The 21,821-nt window shown below is 46.5% G+C and overlaps 4 protein-coding genes across 8 annotated transcripts; all 4 read left to right on the top strand.

Annotated features, from left to right (window-relative positions):
- The first annotated feature begins 4,468 nt into the window (after positions 1 to 4,468).
- Positions 4,469 to 5,313, top strand: LOC112348825 (EP1-like glycoprotein 2). Its single transcript, XM_024682054.1, has 2 exons — positions 4,469 to 5,081; positions 5,243 to 5,313. The coding sequence occupies exons 1-2, from the start codon at positions 4,469 to 4,471 to the stop codon at positions 5,311 to 5,313; spliced, it is 684 nt and encodes a 227-aa protein (XP_024537822.1).
- Positions 5,314 to 5,340: 27 nt separating this feature from the next.
- LOC112348862 (probable receptor-like protein kinase At5g20050) lies at positions 5,341 to 21,619 on the top strand. 2 transcript variants are annotated; one of them, XM_024682160.1, is made up of 2 exons: positions 5,341 to 5,530; positions 20,103 to 21,619. In XM_024682160.1, exons 1-2 carry the CDS (start codon positions 5,405 to 5,407, stop codon positions 21,609 to 21,611), a joined length of 1,635 nt encoding a protein of 544 aa, XP_024537928.1. In that variant the 5' UTR covers positions 5,341 to 5,404; the 3' UTR covers positions 21,612 to 21,619. The 2 variants fall into 2 exon arrangements, with proteins under 2 accessions (XP_024537928.1, XP_024537927.1); XM_024682159.1 differs by having other exon boundaries at positions 5,341 to 5,545; positions 20,118 to 21,619.
- Positions 7,473 to 8,634, top strand: LOC9638691 (protein ANTHESIS POMOTING FACTOR 1). Its single transcript, XM_024682170.1, has 8 exons — positions 7,473 to 7,569; positions 7,620 to 7,686; positions 7,741 to 7,840; positions 7,906 to 8,022; positions 8,078 to 8,215; positions 8,265 to 8,349; positions 8,400 to 8,449; positions 8,512 to 8,634. The coding sequence occupies exons 1-8, from the start codon at positions 7,473 to 7,475 to the stop codon at positions 8,632 to 8,634; spliced, it is 777 nt and encodes a 258-aa protein (XP_024537938.1).
- LOC112348863 lies at positions 17,137 to 19,182 on the top strand. 4 transcript variants are annotated; one of them, XR_002993198.1, is made up of 7 exons: positions 17,137 to 17,370; positions 17,423 to 17,742; positions 17,802 to 18,116; positions 18,242 to 18,409; positions 18,478 to 18,524; positions 18,591 to 18,849; positions 18,934 to 19,182. XR_002993198.1 is itself a non-coding variant. In XM_024682167.1 (7 exons), the coding sequence occupies exons 3-7, from the start codon at positions 18,041 to 18,043 to the stop codon at positions 18,953 to 18,955; spliced, it is 432 nt and encodes a 143-aa protein (XP_024537935.1). In that variant the 5' UTR covers positions 17,137 to 17,370; positions 17,423 to 17,742; positions 17,802 to 18,040; the 3' UTR covers positions 18,956 to 18,990. The 4 variants fall into 4 exon arrangements, 3 of the variants coding, with proteins under 3 accessions (XP_024537935.1, XP_024537936.1, XP_024537934.1); XM_024682167.1 differs by having other exon boundaries at positions 18,249 to 18,409; positions 18,474 to 18,524; positions 18,591 to 18,712; positions 18,934 to 18,990; XM_024682168.1 differs by lacking the exon at positions 18,934 to 19,182 and having other exon boundaries at positions 18,249 to 18,409; positions 18,591 to 18,802.
- Positions 21,620 to 21,821: the final 202 nt, after the last annotated feature.

The following is a 21,821-nucleotide window of genomic DNA, read 5'->3' as shown; positions in this document are numbered from 1 at the left end:
TAGAAAATTTATAAATACTGGAACAACAAGCTCATCAAAAATATGAGAAGAGAGTAAATAAGGAAAAGGAGTCAAGAAAGGGTATTAGCATCAGCTATAGAACTCCTTAGGTGATGAACAACATCAAAATAATATACCTAAAGCTTCAAAACCCATTGAGCAATACGACCAACTAGGTTTTTCCACTTCAATAATGAAATAACTACACCATGATCACCTTTTAGTAATGTTTAAGAACCATGTAGATATGCATAAAGTTTTCTTGAAACCCCAAATTGCTACTAAACACTCATTCTTTGTTGTGGAGTAATTTGCCTTTATCGGTTGCAATATACAACTTATATATGCATGAGCTCTCTTGCATTAACACAACTCCATAAACATCCATGCACAAAATGAAAAGTCAAGTGTAGTCAGAATATGCCAAAACCAAAGTAGTCGTCAATAGCTCATTAAGATTCATGAACGCCTGTTCACAGTTTGTAGACCAGATGAAAAATGATGTTGATAACTTTAACAACACTTGCAACGGCGTAATGCGATAAAAAAGAAGATCCATAAAATGACCAAGATATTGCACCTTACCTAGGAAATGATCCATAAAATGACCAAGATATTACATCTTACTCAGAAAGCATTACACATCATTCACACACTTCAGAGTAGAGGATTTTAGATTAACCACAAGTTTGTCATGATCAACTTGCAATCCCTTATGAGAAATATGGTACCTAAGATAAGTCGTGTCCTTGGACCCAAACATGCGTTTCAACTATTTCAGCTTTAAACCAACTTCCCATAGCCAATCTAACACTTTACAAACATCATAGACATGTTCCTCCCATGTCCCCTCCGAATGGATTAAGACATCATTAATGAAGTCAGTAGTCACCTTCGGCATATCACAAAGAACCTTGTCCATCATATACTAGAAAGTTGCTAAAGCATTGTTCAAACCAAATAGTATCACCAAGAACTCATACAAACCAAATAGTGTACAAAAAGCAATCTTAGAAATATCTTATTCTGCTATCAGTACTTGTCAATACCCAGAAACAAGATCTAACTTGGTGAATTAACAACTTCTCCCTAGACGATCCAAGAGATCAGCAATATGAGGAAGAGGGTACACATTTGGGATCATCACTTCGTTTAATGAGTAATAATCAATGTAGAAATGAATATTTTCATTAAATTTTGTCACAAAATGAAATTCACATGCCCAAGGACTCCGTGACTTTAAATAATACACTTTTCCAACATTTCCTTAACGTTTTCATGTAAAATCTTGATCTCTTTGGGTGATTAATGACAAACAGGAACTTTGATTGGACAAGCATCCCCAATTGGAATTGGATGATGTATGGTAATTTTGGCCCTAGACAATAAGTTAAATTTAAAGAGATTAGTATACTCCTTCATAAGTTGATCAACTACTACAACACAAAAACCATCAAAGGGATCGCAAAAGGGAAAAATAGTACAATCAACCAAGTACTTTCACTTCAATAATGAAAGAATTATAGCATGATCACCTTCTAATATCCTTTACAAATCATGTAAATGTGCATGAAGTTTCTAGAAACCCCAAACTGTTACTAAACACTCCTTCTCTATCATGGAGTAATTCACCTCTACTAGTTGTAATATACATTTGATATATACAATAGGATGGCGTTGACTCGACACACTCAAGCTCTCTTGCATTAACACACTTCCAAGACTAATATTAGAAATATCTTTGCGTAAAATGAAAGGTTAAGTGTAATCAAGATATGCCAAACCGGAAGGTAAATGAAGATTCGCACCATTGCATTAGTCATCTGGATTAGATTCTTTGCTTGCCTCTGAGTCCTTAACACCACTTGCATCGTGTTCCCTTTCTGGATTTCGCTCATGGCCCAGGCCGGGAGTGGTGACTTGATCTTGGAGCAGTCTCCACGAGGAATTCAGAGACTCGACCATCCACTTGGATCTCAAGCCAACATCCTGGGTGACAAGTAGGCCAAAGTCGCAATAGCGAAACTACTCATTGACAGTCGGAATAGAATGGTCACTGGAGTGAGAGGAACTCCAGGCTACTTAGCTCCAGAGAGGCTGATTCACTCAACAGCGAAAAAGAAATGCAACGTCTACAAGTAGGCCAGTCCTTGAGCAGTGACACAGCATGGACAAAAGGAGTTGGTAACAGAAGTCTCGGCTCTGGGAAACATAAGTCGCTTCCAATGCTTCAGAAGGCTGCTCGTCTACGAGCTCATGTCCAATGGTTCCTTGGAACAGATGGATTTTTTCCACCAGCAGGAACAAACTGGACTAGTTTCCTCACCACTAGGTTCATCCATTCCTTCGTACACTGTGACGCGCTTTAGAGTGTCTGACGATGAGTTGTCAACATGCAGCAACCTGGAGTAATTCTGGTTGCTGACTCTTCGACAAATCTTCCCAGGACGAAAAAGCAATGGAGGGCTTGGTCGTGAAGTGTCCCCGAAGAACGATTCGTTCATGTAATTTGATCACACTGTCCGGTTGTGGCATCTGCGCAGCAACGTTTGCCAAGTAAGAAAAGCCTCTTTCCTTTCTTTCGGAACTTTCTCAGACCGTCTTCAGCAAGGCCTGGTATTTGCTGTTGAGAAATCAAGCTGTTTGACGTAGGGACATAAGGTCTTTTGATAAGGTAAGACGTAATTGATTTCTCCGATGCATCGAGTGTTTTAAACTCCGTCTCGTGGGTGTTGATACCGTGGAAGTCGCTGGTGGCAAAATTAGGCTTCTCTATTTGCTGAACCCGCACTCTGGGAAGAAGGTATGATTCTCTCTCGTTCATCAAATCTACCGAGAGCTTCCTCTCAGATGCATGGATTCACGCTCAAGCCCAGTCGAGATGGAATGCTCATGTACTGTCCTTTCTACCAGCCGAAGATGTTTTGCGGCTGCAGCCGGCGTGTAAGCAATGGTTTCATTTGCGACGGCATCCATACTTCACGGAACAATGACACCAAGTTCCTGTTTCTGCACCAAGGGTATACTTCATTCAACGAGCTCAGACGCTTCTAGAAGTAACCAGCATGGAGTCTGATGGGGAAAGAAATATCTATTGAGAACTGGTTTGCCCCGCATGGGTTGCAAGTAGTTTTGTCTGCCCAGGGAATTATCTTCTTGTTATTCCAAAAGGCCTTTCATGGTTGGAAACCCAGTGACCAAGCAATGGGTGGAGATTCCATCAATGCAACCCTCAATAGCTCGCACTCAAATGCTGATACCTTACACACAAGCGAGGGTATGATGTTCTAAAGCCATTTCATTTTGACTCAAAGGTGGGCATTTGGTTATACCCTCTCGGTCAGACCATGAGGATGTGGTCTATGAACACGGTTTGCATCAAAGGAGTGCACTATGGCCTTGGATTCTCACAATTGTATCAAGCATCACTTGTATTGTTAGAGATTGATGATATGGCAAATGTCAACAACTCGACATGGCTGTAAGCTTGGGACAATATGACGCTTAAACGTGGTGCTTATTCACACATGCTGGAAGTTGGAGGCGATATTGGATTGATGGTTACTCAAGGCAGGCTTCTGCCACGTGGCACGGGGTAGTTAGGTCAGACGCTGGTGGCCATGGCCATGGCCATGTACCCTGTTTTCTAGCGTCTCCTCAGAACATTATCATGGTATCAGATTGTAGATCCTGATGGTTCACCATGCTAGGAGAGACCTGTGCTTTCTGATCAACAACCGCTGACTACACAAAGTACAGCAGAACATGGCGAGCAGTAGTACTGCTGCCACTGCATTGGAGCAGTGTTTTATCCCTTTGTACAAAAAGAGATTTTGCAAATTGGGCTGCCCTCTTGAAGGTTGTTTTCTTGTGTGATAATTGCGATGGGATTGTCACAGGCAAAGAACCTGAACCAGCCCAAGGTGCTCCCGAACTAGCAGACTAAAAGCTGCGCAACAAGCAAGCCCTATCTACAATGGGTATGGTGAGCAGTACATTCATCTTCTTAATCTTGATAACAATGCTAGAAGGGTTATCCTTTGGAAGAGCACTCACCAGGCGATAACTCCCGGATCTGCCATCGCCTTGGAATTCTGGGAGACTGTTGTTCATGAAAATGCGCCATTTATCAGGTATCGTGTACAACTTCCCTTCAGAAGTAACTGTGAGGAGCATTATTAGTTCCAGGAACAACGCCTTAGCAACCTGTGAAACCTTTTGCTTTTGCATTGCTGCCGTTCTGCATTGAGAACACCTGCTTATACGAGACGTAAGTCCTTACTTTCAAGACTTGGAAAAGTCTTGAAGACTAGACTTCTTTTCAAGCAAAGACTAATCAAACTTTCGGTAACAGTTGGTACTCGAGACTGGAATAAGTGGAAGAAGTATGAATATGAATGAGTCAAGTGAATGGACCGCTCCCTTTCTATAGATACGAAAATAGCTAGCGCATTCTGCTTCATGGTTCATGGCTATGAAGATTTTTTTGGTCGCTTTCTTTCAGCTGATGACAATTCTCTTTCGTGTGCACGGCAGGAACTACAGTCTATCACACGGCTGGGAAGTAACGAACAACAATCAGCTTCTGGAATTGCAAGGATCACAGGCCAATGCCAGTTATCGGCTGCTCCGAGCAGGTGACAGTCCTCTCATGAGCCAGAGCGGAAGATTTGGCTTGTCTTTCTTTCGATTCCACAACTCGGCCGAGTTCTACTTTGCTTTGGTTCTTGGCTCCAGCAACAACACGAACTCTGGCGTCTGCGTCTGGGCTGCAAACCGGGACAGTCCTGTGACAGAAAATGCTACCGTTCGTGTGACCGGTCAGGGAGCTCTGGAAGTTGCCGATTGGGATGGGAAGGTTGTATGGAGTTCTCCTGGTGGAGTTTCTGAGATGGAGCTTCGAGACACTGGGAACTTTGTCCTCTACAACTCCACGGGTGGGATCTCCTGGCAGAGCTTCGACCATCCTACAGATATCCTTTTAGAAGGACAAGTTATGGTAACTAAGCAGAGACTTATCAGCAGCGCCAATTCATCAAGTCTTGCTAGCGGGAACATAAAGATGGAAGTTGAGCCGAGCGGTCTCATCTTTTTCCTCAACCGGGACACAAGACAGCCTTACTTGGTTTGGAACTTATACAATGGAAACTTGCCAATGGACGAGACTTCCATCAACGCACCATGCCCGACTTATCACACAGAGCTCGAGTATTCCGCTGGCCAACTGATACTATCGTACCAGCCATCGACGAGCAACCCTTCCCAGCTCTGCAGCGCTCCTCTCACAGCAGTACTCGGGAACAGCAGCGATGACTGGCAGTATCTCAAACTTGAAATCGATGGGAAGCTGGTTCCTTACACCTACAACTCTGGACGAGCTTCGTGGGAACAGGGTCCGCCGTTCATGAGGAACAGACTTGGAGGTTGCCTCCCGATGGCATGCGAATCGAACAGCGTTTGCCTCCCGATGGCATGCGAATCGAACAGCGTTTGCTCTGGGAACGCTCAGTGCAGCTGTATAGTCCAAGACCAGAGTGGCCATCAGGAGCAAACTTGCCCAAGTCCGAGCAGCATACCTCTCGTTTGCAACCACGAAGTCGAGGCCGAGAACCACCACTTTCTCAACGTGAGTGGAGCCGGCTACTTCTCCAACAATTACACCAAAGCCGACAGAGTTTCCACCTTGAGCGAGTGCTGGAGCTTGTGCCTAGCGAATTTCTCCTGCAGCGCACTCTTCTACAACAAGCAGTCGAGCACCTGTTTCTTCGTCGACCGGATGTATGGAGGCCTCACCAGGGATCCCAACTTCGATGGCTTCCTCAAGCTGCAAAACGCAGAGCTTTTCGTGCGGAAGAAGCCCAAGGATCGCACCGTTTTGCTTGGAGTCAGCATTGCTGCGAGCGTGGTCCTGCTATCAGCTCTCGGCTTGGTCGTGCTGATGATCTGGAAGCACAGGCTTGACAAAGTTGAGCGTGCTTTGGCTCTGGCACTGCAAGGCTCGGCTCAGAAGTATACATACAAGGAGCTGGAGGTGGCGACTGGGAACTTCGCTTCGAGCCTTGGTAAAGGCGGCTTTGGAACCGTCTATGAAGGGACTCTGGCGGACGGGAGAAAGGTGGCGGTCAAGCGCCTGGAGAACCGGAACCAGAGTGACAGGGGATTTCTCGCGGAGATGGCCTCGCTGGGACGGATAAGCCACCACAACGTTGTCCAGCTCTATGGCTTTTGCTCCGAGAAGAACCAGCTCATGCTCGTCTACGAGTACGTGGTGAATGGATCCTTGGATAAGTGGCTGTTCGAAGATCGATGCTTGGACTGGCAGAGCCGCCGCGATATTGCCTTGGGAGTAGCTCAAGGCCTGGCTTACTTGCACGAGGAATCGCGGCAGCTGATCATCCATCTCGACATCAAGCCCGAGAACGTCCTTCTAGACGATAAGTTTCGTCCCAAGCTCTCCGATTTCGGCATGGCGAAGCTGCTCAAGACTCGGGATGTAAGCCAGACTGTGACTGATGTTCGAGGTACTCCAGGATATCTCGCCCCGGAGTGGCTCTTACATTCGGTAGCCACGAAGAAATGCGACGTCTACAGCTATGGTATGGTGCTGCTGGAGCTCATAGGTGGACGAAGGAACTTGTCCAAGCTTGGCGGCCATGGTGGAGAAGACTGTTGTGAAGCTCCAATGGACGAGGAGGAACAAGCTTTGTGGTGGTACTTCCCGGCCTGGGTCGTAGCTCGAGTCTCCAAGAGAGAGTTTCTCAAAGTCGTGGATACAAGGATCCGAGATAGTGTGGACGAGGACGAGGTGAAAAGTATGCTCCAGGTAGCTCTGTGGTGCATCCAGGATAATCCCAGCCAAAGACCCCCGATGGATACAGTCGTCCAGATGCTCGAAGGTCGAAAGGAGATTTTGGAGCCGCCTCTCTTCTTCCGGTTTGCGTTGAGTTCTGCGGGAGTTCTTCGGTTCTCTTCGACTAACCATCTTGGTGGTAGCGTCAGTGTGGCCATGGTAGCACACCAGCCGTCTGGTCCCAGATAAACCAATCTATAGTTGAAGAGTTTGATCCATTATAAAGTATATAGAATATTTTTTCCTCACGAAATATGGATCACCTTTGCGTTCTCATTTGATTGATCCATTGACGATTGCTGATTTGCATGGTCCTTTAGAGGTTTGGAAGGGAAGACCTTGGTAATTTGCAATGCCCTGCTCGTCAGTGCGAAGTCACACGGTTTACATCGTTCGAGTGAACAAAACATGGAAAGTCTTTCATCAACTTACAGGAGCAATCTTGTCCCACAGGGGGGGAAGATCAGCTCCTTGGATTTTCATCGCACGGAGGATCTCGTGGTGACTGCTGCGGAGGACGCGTCCATTCGGCTCTACGATACTGCCACTGCGACGTAGGTGATTTTTTCCCCCGAGTTCTTGGGAGGTTTCAAGTTTCCTTTTCTTTGCTCCATCCAGGCCCATGAAGACTCTCTACAGTGCAAGATATGGCGTGGATCACATATGTTTCACGCATCACACCAATGCTGTGATTTTTTCCTCCAGCAATGGAAGTGATGGTAAGAGAGAACGTTTTTTCGTGTGTTTGAGGTTCTTTCTTTGTTTCCAGAGTCCTTTCGGTATCTATCGTTGTATGATAATAGATTTCTACGATATTTCAGAGGACACACGCAAAGGTGAGTCTTTGGAGCAACCCAAGGCCATGCTTATTTTATTTCTTTTGCTCACAGGGTTGTATCACTATGTATGTCTCCAAAGAACGATTCTTTCATGTCTGGGTCATTGGATCACACTGTCCGGTTGTGGGATCTTCGCAGCAATGTTTGCCAAGTAAGAAAAACTCTTTTCTTGCGTTTTCTTCCAGAACTTTGGCTAGAGCATTTCCATGATTTCAGGGTCTTCTTAGAGTCCGGGGAAGACTGTCTGTGGCGTATGATCAACAAGGCCTGGTATTTGCTGTTGCCATGGAAGGCGGAGCAATCAAGCTGTTTGACGGAAGGTCTTTCGACAAGGTAAGATGTGATTGATTCTCCAATAATTTTATGAAAGTCCGAACGAATGCTTCAGGGACCTTTTGACACTTTTCTCGTGGGTGGTGATACCGCGGAAGTCGCTGGCATGAAGTTTAGCAACGATGGTAAAATGATGCTTCTCTCCACAACAAACAGCCGGGTGTATTTGCTTGATGCCTACTCTGGAAAGAAGGTAAACTTCTCTCTCGCTCGTTAAGTCTATACCGAGAGCTCCTTCCCAGATGCATGGATTCACGCTCAAGCCCAGTCGAGACGAAGAAACGTTGGAAGCATCGTTCAGTCCAGACGGTCGCTATGTTATCTCAGGTAACATTCGTTTGTATCAGTTCCTGATAGCTATAAGTATTGAATCTCAGGCTCCGGGGATGGAAGTTTGAGAATATGGAGCTCCTTAAGCGGTGCAGAGGTGAGAGAAATTCTCGTGCTAAAAAAGAGGAAAAAAAAAGACTTATTTTGATTGAATTCCAGGTAGCGTGCTGGACGAACAACGCTGGAATTCCTGCCGTGGTGAAATGGGCTCCGCGAAGGCTCATGTTTGCGACTGCCTCATATGTTTTAGCGTTTTGGATACCCGACGTGTCCAAATTGTAAAAGGATGTTGGTCAGGTATGTTAATCAAAGAGAGCTTGTAGTCTTATTAGTCTTAGATAGGAAAGGTGGTGAAGAACGTAACCCGAAGAAAGTATCCAGTTTGTCAAGAGTACCCAAGCATGTAGTAAAGCACGGCGAATATGAGTGTTGTATACTTTGCCATCTCACACAAGAACACGATGAAACAATAATATGAGCACTGCCAAACTTCCAGAGGTCTCTTGATTTGTTCGGACCTCAAATTCTTAAGGCCAATCGAACAAATGCTACCAAGATCAGCACGCCAGAATAAATCAAGACCCTTGCTTCTCAAGCTGTGTTTCCGATAAAATTCGTGCCCGAAGGTGGTCTTGTCGGGATGGTTACCGTGGTGGAGCCTAAACCAGGCTCTGGTTTTGGTTTAGGAGCACTCAAATGCCAGCAATGGTGCTGCTGGGCTGCTATTGAGTTTGATAATGTCTCTCACTACTGACTCTTCCGAAATCTCCTTCTTTGGCAGAGATCCTCTTTGGTTCCACCAGAGGCATCCCATAAAATTTTTTCTCCAACGCAAACACAAAGAGCAGCGCAAAAGCACTCCATCCCCATAGAAAAATGTATTTCCCAAGCTTTCCCAAGCTTATCGATCGAACTGTCCATGGCAAACGCTGTATAACTTCATTGGCATTCTGCAGATTTCTCTCAGCACAATACGTTCTATAGCCACAACTCCAGCTGGCTGATATGGAAGGAAAAAGTGACCAGTACCAGAAAAATAAAAAGCCATGTACCTACCTGGTAGAGATTGATAATCGGGTGTGTTTTGATAGATAATATTTCTAACAGAAATCAATACCAAATTTCAGCCCAGTGTGAGTGTCGCTCTGGATTTAAATCCATTCTTCAAGAAAAGGTGGTAAGAACAAACCTGGGATAAGAAATGAACTTGCTCTATGCCAAGCCAGAACCTTACGATCAGATCCGTTTGAAGATGAATTGGAGGCTGCCCGTCGCAAGATGGTTGTAAGAGAACTTTTGCAAGGTCGTGGAGTTTTGTTTAATGACATGAAATATCTGGGCAATTACCTTCGTGAATTTGGGGAGCTGTTGTGTTGAATGTTCTCACAATAAAACTTGGAAAAAAAATTGTTGTATTAAAAAATAAATATTTATTTAGGATATTCGTTTCCCATACTCATTCTTAAATTACATGACACCTTTAAATGGGAGTATGATGATTCTAACTAAATGGAGACTGGATGGAATGATGGCTTGAAAGGATACAGCATACCACCTTTGGACCTTAGGCCACAAGCTGGTCGCCAGATACCGGTTTCTTTACTGTAAATGCAACCCCAACCGAACGTTAAGTGAGTTATGAACAAGGTGATCTCCGTCTCCCCTCCCGCCACTATCAAACTCCACTCATGCATATTGCCTGCTCGCAGCCCAACTTTTCTAAGCTCTGCCGGCATAATCTCTCTAGGCATAGTTGCCAAGGGTTGCCACTGTCTGGATGCTTCATCCAGATAGACAAAACCAACTTGGGTTTGTGTATCGACTGGAATCAAGTTTGCAAGCACCAGCTTTCCTGAAACTCAGTAATCACAAACATGTAGAAATCACAAAAGAAAAAGAAGAAACTTACCCGCGCAGGAGTTATTATTCCGGCATCCATTGTATGTTTCTTGATGCAAGCCCATGGGAAGACTCGTCCACGTTGCCAAAGTCGCCACCTTGCCGTGTGAATCCCACACGTTGACACACTTGAGCGATCTGGTGTTGTTCTTTGTGATCGTGATAAAGTAAAGCTTGTCCTATCGAAGTTTCAAGTCCAGTTTGTTCTTGCTAGTGAAAAAAATCCATCTGTTCCAAGGAACCATTGGACATGAGCTCGTAGACGAGCAGCCTTCTGAAGCATCGGAAGCGGCTTATGTTTCCCAGAGCCGAGACTTCTGTTACAAACTCCTTTTGTCCATGCTGTGTGCTGAGTTTCCTCACCACTAGGTTCATCCATTCCTTCGTACTGTGCCGCGCTTTAGAGTGTCTGACGATGAGTTGTCAACAGGCAGCAACCTGGAGTAATTCTGGTTGCTGACTCTTCGACGAATCTTCCCAGGACGTCTTCTACGAAAAGGCAATGGAGTGCTTGGTCGTGAAGTGTCTCCGAAGAACGATTCGTTCATGTAATTGGATCACACTGTCCGGTTGTGGCATCTGCGCAGCAACGTTTCCGAAGTAAGAAAAGCCTCTTCCTTTCTTTCGGAACTTTCTCAGACCGTCTTCAGCAAGGCCTAGTATTTGCTGTTGAGAAATCAAGCTGTTTGACGTAGGGACGTAAGGTCTTTTGATAAGGTATGACGTGATTGATTTCTCCGATGCATCGAGTGTTTTAAACTCCGTCTCGTGGGTGTTGATACCGTGGAAGTCGCTAGTGGCAAAATTAGGCTTCTCTATTTGCTGAACGCGTACTCTGGGAAGAAGGTATGATTCTCTCTCGTTCATCAAATCTACCGAGAGCTTCCTCTCAGATGCATGGATTCACGCTCAAGCCCAGTCGAGATGGAATGCTCATATACTGTCTTTTCTACCAGCCGAAGATGTTTTGCGGCTGCAGCCGGTGTGTAAGGAATGGTTTCATTTGCGACGGCATCCATACTTCACGGAACAATGGATGAACAAAACCCACACCAAGTTCCTGTTTCTGCACCAAGGGTATACTTCATTCAACGAGCTCAGACGCTTCTGGAAGTATCCAGCATGGAGTCTGATGGGGAAAGAAATATCTATTGAGAACTGGTTTGCCCCGCATGGGTCGCAAGTAGTCAGGGAAATATCTTCTCGTGGTTTCCATATTCCAAAAGGCCTTTCATGGTTGGAAACCCAGTGACCAAGCAATGGGAGGAGATTCCATCAATTCAATAGCTCAATAGCTCGCACTCAAATGCTGATACCTTACACACAAGCAAGGGTATGATGTTCTAAAGCCATTTCATTTTGACTCAAAGGTGGGCATTTGGTTATACCCTCTCCGTCAGACCATGAGGATGTGGTCTATGAACACGGTTTGCATCAAAGGAGTGCACTATGGCCTTGGATTCTCGCAATTGTATCAAGCATCACTTGTGTTGTTAGAGAATGATGATATGGCAAATGTCAAGAACTTGACATGGCTGTATGCTTGGGACAATAGGACACCTAAACTTGCTTATTCACACATGCTGGAAGTTGGAGGCGATATTAAATTGATGGTTACTCAAAGAGATATAACAGATGAGCATGAGGAGCTTATTGTTAGTCCTAGTCAGAGTCAGGCTTCTGCCACGTGGCACGGGGGTAGTTAGGTCAGACGCTGGTGGCCACGGCCATGACCATGTACCCTGTTTTCTCTCTTATTAGCGTCTCCTCAGATGTAGATCCTGATGGTCATGCTAGGAGAGACATGTGCTTTCTGATCAACAACCACTGACTACATAGAGTACGGCAGAACATGGCGAGCAATAGTACTGCTGCCAGTGCATTAGAGTAGCGTTTAATCCCTTTGTACAAGGGAGATTTTGCAAATTGGGCTATGTCGTTTTCTTGTGTGATAATTGTGATGGGATTGTTGCAGGCAAAGAATCTGAACTAGCCCAAGATGCTCCTGAATTAGCAGACTGGAAGCTGCGCAACAAGCAAGCCCTATCTACAATAGGTATGGAAGCTGCACAACAAGCGAGCCCTATCTACAATAGGTATTGGTCTAGGCGAGCAGTACATTCATCTTCTTGATCTTAATAACAATGGTCCCACAAATTGGACCAATCTAACCCAGTTTCTTGGTGCTTAAACGGTTGAACATGTGGTCACGTTGAAGGGTGAGTTCTCCACTTTAAAGATGGATCCCTAATTGCCTGTCGAGAAATTTATCAATGACACTCTCTACTATGAGAAGCACCTTCAAGACACAAAGTAGCCTTTGACTAATGTGGACAAGCGAGCAGCCCTGATCAATGGCTGGGATGGGTCAAGGAAAAATGGCCGAAGTGCCAAAGGAATATTTTGGTAAAGCAAGGGCATCTTACCATATCGAGAAGTGTGAGAGTCTTTGCACAATGTTTCAGAATCTTCAAGGCCAGCTCACTTTTGGATTTAGTCTTGGTCTTCAATTTCTGCTGTTGGCATTCTTCTTCCTTGAGAGATGAGCACATTGCTTCAAAAGTGAGCTGGCCTTGAAGATTCTGAAATGTTGTGTGAAGACCCTTATACTCCTCGATATCAAGAATGAGATTGATCAGGGCTGCTTGCTTGTCCACAGTAGTCAGAGGCTGCTTTGCGTCTTGAAGGCGCTTCTCATAGTAGAGAATGTCTTTGATAAATTTCTTGACAGGCAATTGGGGATCCACTTTTAAAGTGAAGCACTCGCCCTTCAATGTGACCATAAGTTCAATCATTTGAGCACCAAGAAACTGGGTTAGATTGGTCTAATTTGTGGAAGCATTATTATCAAGATCAAGAATTTACTACTTGCCTAAATTAATATCCATTGTAGATAGGGCTCACTTCCAATCTGCTAATTTGGGAGCACCTTGGGCTGGTTCAAGTTCTTTGCCTGTGACAATCCCATCGCAATTATCACGCAAGAAAACAACCTTCAGGAGGGCAGCCCAATTTGCAAAATCTTCCTTGTACAAAGGATTAAACGCTGCTCCAATACACTGGCAGCAGTACTACTGCTCCCCATGTTCCGCCGTACTCTGTGTAGTCGGCAGTTGTTGATCAGAAAGCACAAGTCTCTCCTAGCATGGTGAACCATCAGGATCTACAATCTGATGATAATGATCTGAGGAGACGCTAATAAGAGAGAAAATAGGATGGCCGTGGCCACCAGCGACTGACCTAACTACCCTGTGCCACGTGGCAGAAGCCTACTCCCACTCTGTAGTCTGATTATTAGTCAATTTTATGGAGATCAACGAGGCATTATTTTTTCTCTTGATGGGGTCAAGGCAATCAGGTATGCTGATATTTACAAGCTTGATGCTATTTTAGTGCCTCCTCCTCGTATATTTATGGCCAAGGAATCTAAGATGCAACTCTGGCATCGACGCTTTGGCCATGTGCATCAGCATTGTTAAGCAGTAGCTTGTTGCAGCTTGTGACCTGGATATAGTGGAGCCTTTGGATTTTTGTGAGCCGTGTATTCAAGGCAAGCTTCATCGTGCACCATTTCCGAAGAATTCTCATGAACGAGCAGCTGATCTCCTTGGACTAGTTCACTCTGATGTTGGTTCTATGCCAATTGCTTCTCTTGGTGGCAACACATATTTTGTCACATTTATAGACGATTATTCCAGGCGAGTGGAAGTGAGAGTTATGTCTCGTAAAAGTGAAGTGTTTTCCCTCTTCGTGGATTTTCAGCAGACTGGCAAATCCCTCAAAATCCTGAGGTCTGATAATGGCGGTGAGTATGTTTCCAAGAAATTTCAAAACTATTGTGGAATTGTTCAGCAATTCACCGTTCCAGGGACGCCATAGCAGAATGGAGCAGCAGAACGCATGAACCGCACGTTGGTCGAATCTACTCGTGCAATACTCCTTGGCGCTGGTTGTCCAAAATCTTTTTGGGGAGAGGCTATTGTTACCGCTCCTTATCTTCACAATCGTCTTCCAACATCTACTCTTTCTAATATCACTCCAGAAGAATTATGGACTGGAAAGAAGCCATCCGTTGCACACTTTCGAGTATTCGGTTGCTTGCTTAGCTTATGCCAAGAACCTTGCTCGATTGCTGAAGCTTGCGACTGGCAGTTTTTTCCAGCACGTGATGTGAAGGTTTTTGAAGATATCTTTCCATGTAAAGAGACTTCCACTCCAACTCCTTCAACTTGGCGACTTGTGGAAGAAGTTCCGGTGCTTCCAGCTTCAGTGGGAGCTCCACCAGCAGCTCAACAACCTCCTCCACCACCACTCAATCCTCCACCGCCTCTTCATCCGCAGTCGCTTCCACCGGAGCAAACATCAACCCCACCCTTTCCGCCACCTGAGTCACCAGAGCTAGATCTTGTCCCAGAAGTTGAGCGGCCTGGTTCTACCCTGTCGGCTATTCTCGTTCTGCCCGGCCACTTTTTCCATCTCACTTTTTCCATTCCACCTGAAAAAGTCAACACTTTTTCAGGTCGCGGTCAAGTCGTTTTTATTTTGCTGGTTCTAACGATGTTCCTGAGCCAAGAACGGTGACTGAAGCGCTCACAGGTCCTCATGCTGTGGAGTGGCGAGCTGCTATGGATTCTGAGTATCTCTCGCTTCAAAAGAACGGGACGCTCGTTTCAAAGCCAGCTGACCGCCAGGTGGTCTCAACAAAATGGCTATTTCGAGTTAAGAGGAATGCCGCCAATCAGGTCGTTCGGTTTAAAGCGAGGTATGTGACTCGTGGATTTACACAAATCCCAGGCCTTGATTTTACCGAGATTTACTCACCTGTGGTACGCATGGCCTCTATTCGAGCTTTGCTAGCTTTAGCAGCTCAATATGATCTCGAGGTGCATCAAATGGATGTTCGTACAGCATTTTTGCATGGAGATCTTACTGAAGAAATTTCCATCCAGCAACCAGAGGGTTATCAGAAGCAGCCCGGGATGGTTTGTCGCCTCAAGAAAGCTTTATATGGTCTTAAACAGTCTCCTAAAGCTTGGTTCGACAAAATGGACCAATTTCTCATTTCTATTGGATTTTCAAGAAATGCTGCTGATCAGAACGTGTACCAGAAACATGTTGAAAATATGATGGTCCTTATTGCGTTATATGTCGACGATTTGATCTTACTAGCAAATTGTCTTTCTTTTCTACATAAGATCAAAGAGCAGCTCTCTTCTCAATTTGAGATGGACGATCTTGGAGATATTAAGTTTTGTCTTGGTCTTAATATTATTCGAGAACGGTCCCGTGGAACTATTCATCTTTCTCAGCAGCGCTATGTGGACGAAATTCTCAAACGCTTTAATATGCACGACAGTACTCCAGTTTCCACACCTATGGAGCTTAATCTTCAGCTTTCTAAACCTCAGTCTCCAACCACTGAAGCTGAGAGCAATTCCATGGAGAGGATTCCGTATTGTGCAGCTGTTGGTAGTCTGATTTATCTTGTTATTTGTACCCGCCCAGATTTTTCGCATGCAGTGGGAGTCGTGGCGAAATTTTCTGAAAATCCCGGATTAGCTCACTGGGCAGCGGATAAGCGCATCTTTTGTTACTTGAAAGGTACCAAATCCTTGGCGCTTACATCAGATGAGCAATTCCACTTGCGCGGCTACTGCGACTCAGATTGGGCTGGTGACAAAGACACCCGCAAATCTACATCCGCCTACGTTTTTATTCTCGGTGCCTCAACTTTGACTTAGAGGAGCAAGAAACAGAGCATCACAACTCTGTCGTCTACTGAAGCCGAATATATTTCTGCGTGCTCAGCGCGCAAAGAGGCTGTCTGGATTCGCTTATTGCTCACAGAGCTTGGACATTTTCTTGTTCAGCCCACGATGCTATTTTGTGACAACATTAGCGCTATTGCTCTTTCAGCTACATCAAAGTTCCATGACAAAGCACATTCAACTCCGTTATCACTATGTCCGAGAGCAGGTCCAGCAGGGCATTATTGTCCTCCAATTTTGCTCGACCACCGAGCAGCTTGCTGATATGCTGACCAAGTCTCGTCCAAGGATAAGTTTGCTCTCAATTGCAACCGTTTACAGTTGCAGGAGAAACAGGAGCGGTCGTGAGGTGCTGGCGCAGCTATTGTGCACTCGCGCATGAGAGACAGAGTGAGTCTGAGTCCCGCGCTCTACTGCGCCAGATTAGTCCTCGGCCATGACCATGTACCCTCGTCTCCTCAGATCATTATCACTTGTGGTCTTAGTCTTGGACAGGAAAGGTGGTGAAGAATGGAACTGGAAGAAAGTATCCAGTTTGCCAAGAGTACCCAAGCATGTAATAAAGAACAACAGCTATGGACTGTACAATGCTAGGTACGCATGGAAACCTTACCTTTCTGACCGTGGGCAAATGGATTATGGTTTTTGATTCCCAGAACTTGAGCTTGACATGAAAAGAGACTTTTTTGCGGAAAGCTTATTCGGTCGGAGCCAAGTTTGGAGCTGTGGTGCATGCCAACAAGCCGAGCGATCCCAGGAGAATTTGTGCGAGCTGGTTCACTAATGTATCTGTTAAATTCGGAACGTTCTCAAGTAAGAATTATGCACAAAAGTGTTTTTTTTAATCTCCTAGTTTTTTTTTATCAGATTTGGAGGTTCTTTTCAAGAATGGAATGTCGTGGCTAGAGATTGGAAAGAAAAACGAGCAAAGGTGTGTCTGCCGAGTCCTTGACGTTCGGATCCACCACTTGCATCGTGTTCCCTTTCCGGATTTCGCTCATGGCCCAGGCTGGGAAATACCAACTCAGTGGCGACTCCATCTTAGAGCAGTCTAGATTTTTCCTGCCGCCAATGAGCTCCAGGAGCACCATTCCATAGCGTTTCCAGTCTAGTTTGTTCTTGTTGTCGGAGAAAATCCATCTGTCCAAGGAACCATTGGGCATGAGCTCGTAGACGAGCAGCCTGTGTGAAGCATCGGCACAGAAGCCATAGAGTTTGACAATGTTGATGTGGCTTATGTTTCCCAGAGCGTTTAAGGAAACTGTTTAGTTCGTCGAGCATGACCCTCCTTCGATGCAGGATCGTGAAAAGCAACGCAAAAGTTACAATGGCTACAGCAGCTCCTCCAGAGGTAATTCCGATCACTAGGAGCTTTGGAGTGTCTGACGATGAGTTGTCAACAGGCACTAACCTGGAGTAATTCTGGTACTTCAGAAAGCCGAACAGTTGCTGAGTCTTGTTCGAGTCTACCGTCAAGCTTCCCAGGACGTCTTCTATGAAAAAGCAATTCTGGAGCGCCTGGTCGAAAAAGAACGCCGCACAGGAGCAAGTGGATTTGCATTGCTCGAGGCAATCTTGCATTGCAGCGCCTGTTCTATCGGGAGGGTTGAAAGTGTTGGCGAAGTACGATGCACCTGCGAGTGTTACAAAGTCGGTCTCGTACCTGGAGCTGCAGTTTGCAAGAGAAGACCATTCTGGCTGGGCACAACTTCCAAGTGCTGAGGTAGTAGAGTTGTTTGCTTCGTTGGTCAGGCACTGACACTGCTTTCCTTTCTCGAGCAGCCCATAGCTCCCGCATGGCGCTGGCGGTGGAAAGAACTGACTCGTGCTATCGAGCTCCCAGCTTCCATTTGCCAACTCTCGCCTGTATGAAACCATGGTCCCATCATCGGCAAGCTGGAAATACCTCATTGTGGTGTTCCCTGGGAATATTTCCCCGGACAGTGGAGAGCCACACGGCTGTTCGTTACCACCAACACGAATAGGTTCGTATACCATGCTCATTTCTCCTGCTGGCGTGAATGAAAGAGCAGTTCGATATCCTGGGCAGTTTACACTGGGCGAGCCAATTTGTGATCCGACGAAGCTCCACAACATGTAAGGCTGCTTTTTCTTGGAATCGATGCTCATGTATCCGACTGATCCACTGGCCTGTATCTCTGCGATATACGAGCCTTCGCTGGGGTCTGAGGCGTTTTTGTTACTCACAACTGACTGTCCAGTTACTAGCTTCTGGTTTGGCATCAGTGCGCTCCATGGGCGATCAAAGGAACTCCATACCGGGGTCTCAGATTCATCGAAGAGCTGCAAGTTCCCGGAATTCTGAATGCCGATATAGGCAACGCTTTCGTTTGGAGACCATGCCACGGAACCATTTGCATCCAGGAGCTGTAAGCGACCACCTGTTTTAGCGAGCATTGAATTTCCTGACACTGGAGCGTTCCGGTTGGCTATCCAGACGGGAGCTGCTGTGGAAGAGTTGCGAGTGCCAAACATCAGTGCCAGGTAATACTTGTTTGATCCATTGAAGTTGAGGAATGCTAAGCCCAAGTTTTCATCGTCGCTGCGTAGAGATTCTGGCCGGCTAGAAGGGTTATCCTTTGGAAGAGCACTCACCAGGCGATAACTCCCGGATCTGCCACCGCCTTGGAATTCTGGGAGACTGTTGTTCATGAAAATGCGCCATTTATCAGGTATCGTGTACAACTTCCCTTCAGAAGTAACTGTGAGGAGCATTATTAGTTCCAGGAACAACGCCTTAGCAACCTGTGAAACCTTTTGCTTTTGCATTGCTGCCGTTCTGCATTGAGAACACCTGCTTATACGAGACGTAAGTCCTTACTTTCAAGACTTGGAAAAGTCTTGAAGACTAGACTTCTTTTCAAGCAAAGACTAATCAAACTTTCGGTAACAGTTGGTACTCGAGACTGGAATAAGTGGAAGAAGTATGAATATGAATGAGTCAAGTGAATGGACCGCTCCCGTTCTATAGATACAAAAATAGCTAGCGCATTCTGCTTCATGGTTCATGGCTATGAAGATTTTTTTGGTCGCTTTCTTTCAGCTGATGACAATTCTCTTTCGTGTGCACGGCAGGAACTACAGTCTATCACACGGCTGGGAAGTAACGAACAACAATCAGCTTCTGGAATTGCAAGGATCACAGGCCAATGCCAGTTATCGGCTGCTCCGAGCAGGTGACAGTCCTCTCATGAGCCAGAGCGGAAGATTTGGCTTGTCTTTCTTTCGATTCCACAACTCGGCCGAGTTCTACTTTGCTTTGGTTCTTGGCTCCAGCAACAACACGAACTCTGGCGTCTGCGTCTGGGCTGCAAACCGGGACTGTCCTGTGACAGAAAATGCTACCGTTCGTGTGACCGGTCAGGGAGCTCTGGAAGTTGCCGATTGGGATGGGAAGGTTGTATGGAGTTCTCCTGGTGGAGTTTCTGAGATGGAGCTTCGAGACACTGGGAACTTTGTCCTCTACAACTCCACGGGTGGGATCTCCTGGCAGAGCTTCGACCATCCTACAGATATCCTTTTAGAAGGACAAGTCATGGTAACTAAGCAGAGACTTATCAGCAGCGCCAATTCATCAAGTCTTGCTAGCGGGAACATCAAGATGGAAGTTGAGCCGAGCGGTCTCATCTTTTTCCTCAACCGGCACACAAGACAGCCTTACTTGGTTTGGAACTTATACAATGGAAACTTGCCAATGGACGAGACTTCCATCAACGCACCATGCCCGACTTATCACACAGAGCTCGAGTATTCCGCTGGCCAACTGATACTATCGTACCAGCCATCGACGAGCAACCCTTCCCAGCTCTGCAGCGCTCCTCTCACAGCAGTACTCGGGAACAGCAGCGATGACCGGCAGTATCTCAAACTTGAAATCGATGGGAAGCTGGTTCCTTACACCTACAACTCTGGACGAGCTTCGTGGGAACAGGGTCCGCCGTTCATGAGGAACAGACTTGGAGGTTGCCTCCCGATGGCATGCGAATCGAACAGCGTTTGCCTCCCGATGGCATGCGAGTCGAACAGCGTTTGCTCTGGGAACGCTCAGTGCAGCTGTAAGACCAGAGTGGCCATCAGGAGCAAACTTGCCCAAGTCCGAGCAGCATACCTCTCGTTTGCAACCACGAAGTCGAGGCCGAGAACCACCACTTTCTCAACGTGAGTGGAGCAGGCTACTTCTCCAACAATTACACCAAGGCCGACAGAGTTTCCACTTTGAGCGAGTGCTGGAGCTTGTGCCTAGCGAATTGCTCCTGCAGCGCACTCTTCTTCAACAAGCGGTCGAGCACCTGTTTCTTCGTCGACCGGATGTATGGAGGCCTCACCAGGGATCCCAACTTCGATGGCTTCCTCAAGCTGCAAAACGCAGAGCTTTTCGTGCGGAAGAAGCCCAAGGATCGCACCGTTTTGCTTGGAGTCAGCATTGCTGCGAGCGTGGTCCTGCTATCAGCTCTCGGCTTGGTCGTGCTGATGATCTGGAAGCACAGGCTTGACAAAGTTGAGCGTGCTTTGGCTCTGGCACTGCAAGGCTCGGCTCAGAAGTATACATACAAGGAGCTGGAGGTGGCGACTGGGAACTTCGCTTCGAGCCTTGGTAAAGGCGGCTTTGGAACCGTCTATGAAGGGACTCTGGCGGACGGGAGAAAGGTGGCGGTCAAGCGCCTGGAGAACCGGAACCAGAGTGACAGGGGATTTCTGGCGGAGATGGCCTCGCTGGGACGGATAAGCCACCACAACGTTGTCCAGCTCTATGGCTTTTGCTCCGAGAAGAACCAGCTCATGCTCGTCTACGAGTACGTGGTGAATGGATCCTTGGATAAGTGGCTGTTCGAAGATCGATGCTTGGACTGGCAGAGCCGCCGCGATATTGCCTTGGGAGTAGCTCAAGGCCTGGCTTACTTGCACGAGGAATCGCGGCAGCTGATTATCCATCTCGACATCAAGCCCGAGAACGTCCTTCTAGACGATAAGTTTCGTCCCAAGCTCTCCGATTTCGGCATGGCGAAGCTGCTCAAGACTCGGGATGTAAGCCAGACCGTGACTGATGTTCGAGGTACTCCAGGATATCTCGCCCCGGAGTGGCTCTTACATTCGGTAGCCACGAAGAAATGCGACGTCTACAGCTATGGTATGGTGCTGCTGGAGCTCATAGGTGGACGAAGGAACTTGTCCAAGCTTGGCGGCCATGGTGGAGAAGACTGTCGTGAAGCTCCAATGGACGAGGGGGAACAAGCTTTGTGGTGGTACTTCCCGGCCTGGGTCGTAGCTCGAGTCTCCAAGAGAGAGTTTCTCAAAGTCGTGGATACAAGGATCCGAGATAGTGTGGACGAGGACGAGGTGAAAAGTATGCTCCAGGTAGCTCTGTGGTGCATCCAGGATAATCCCAGCCAAAGACCCCCGATGGATACAGTCGTCCAGATGCTCGAAGGTCGAAAGGAGATTTTGGAGCCGCCTCTCTTCTTCCGGTTTGCGTTGAGTTCTGCGGGAGTTCTTCGGTTCTCTTCGACTAACCATCTTGGTGGTAGCGTCAGTGTGGCCATGGTAGCACACCAGCCGTCTGGTCCCAGATAAACCAATCTATAGTTGAAAAGTTTGATCTATTATAAAGTATATAGAATATTTTTTCCTCACGAAATATGGATCACCTTTGCGCTCTCATTTGATTGATCCATTGACGATTGCTGATTTGCATGGTCCTTTAGAGGTTTGGAAGGGAAGACCTTGGTAATTTGCAATGCCCTGCTCGTCAGTGCGAAGTTCCTGCAAGTCACACGGTTTACA

Source organism: Selaginella moellendorffii, unplaced genomic scaffold (assembly GCF_000143415.4).
Source record: "Selaginella moellendorffii unplaced genomic scaffold, v1.0 SELMOscaffold_33, whole genome shotgun sequence".
NCBI lineage: Eukaryota > Viridiplantae > Streptophyta > Lycopodiopsida > Selaginellales > Selaginellaceae > Selaginella > Selaginella moellendorffii.
The sequence above is the reverse complement of the archived record's forward strand: the minus strand, read 5'-3'. Positions and strand labels throughout refer to the sequence as shown.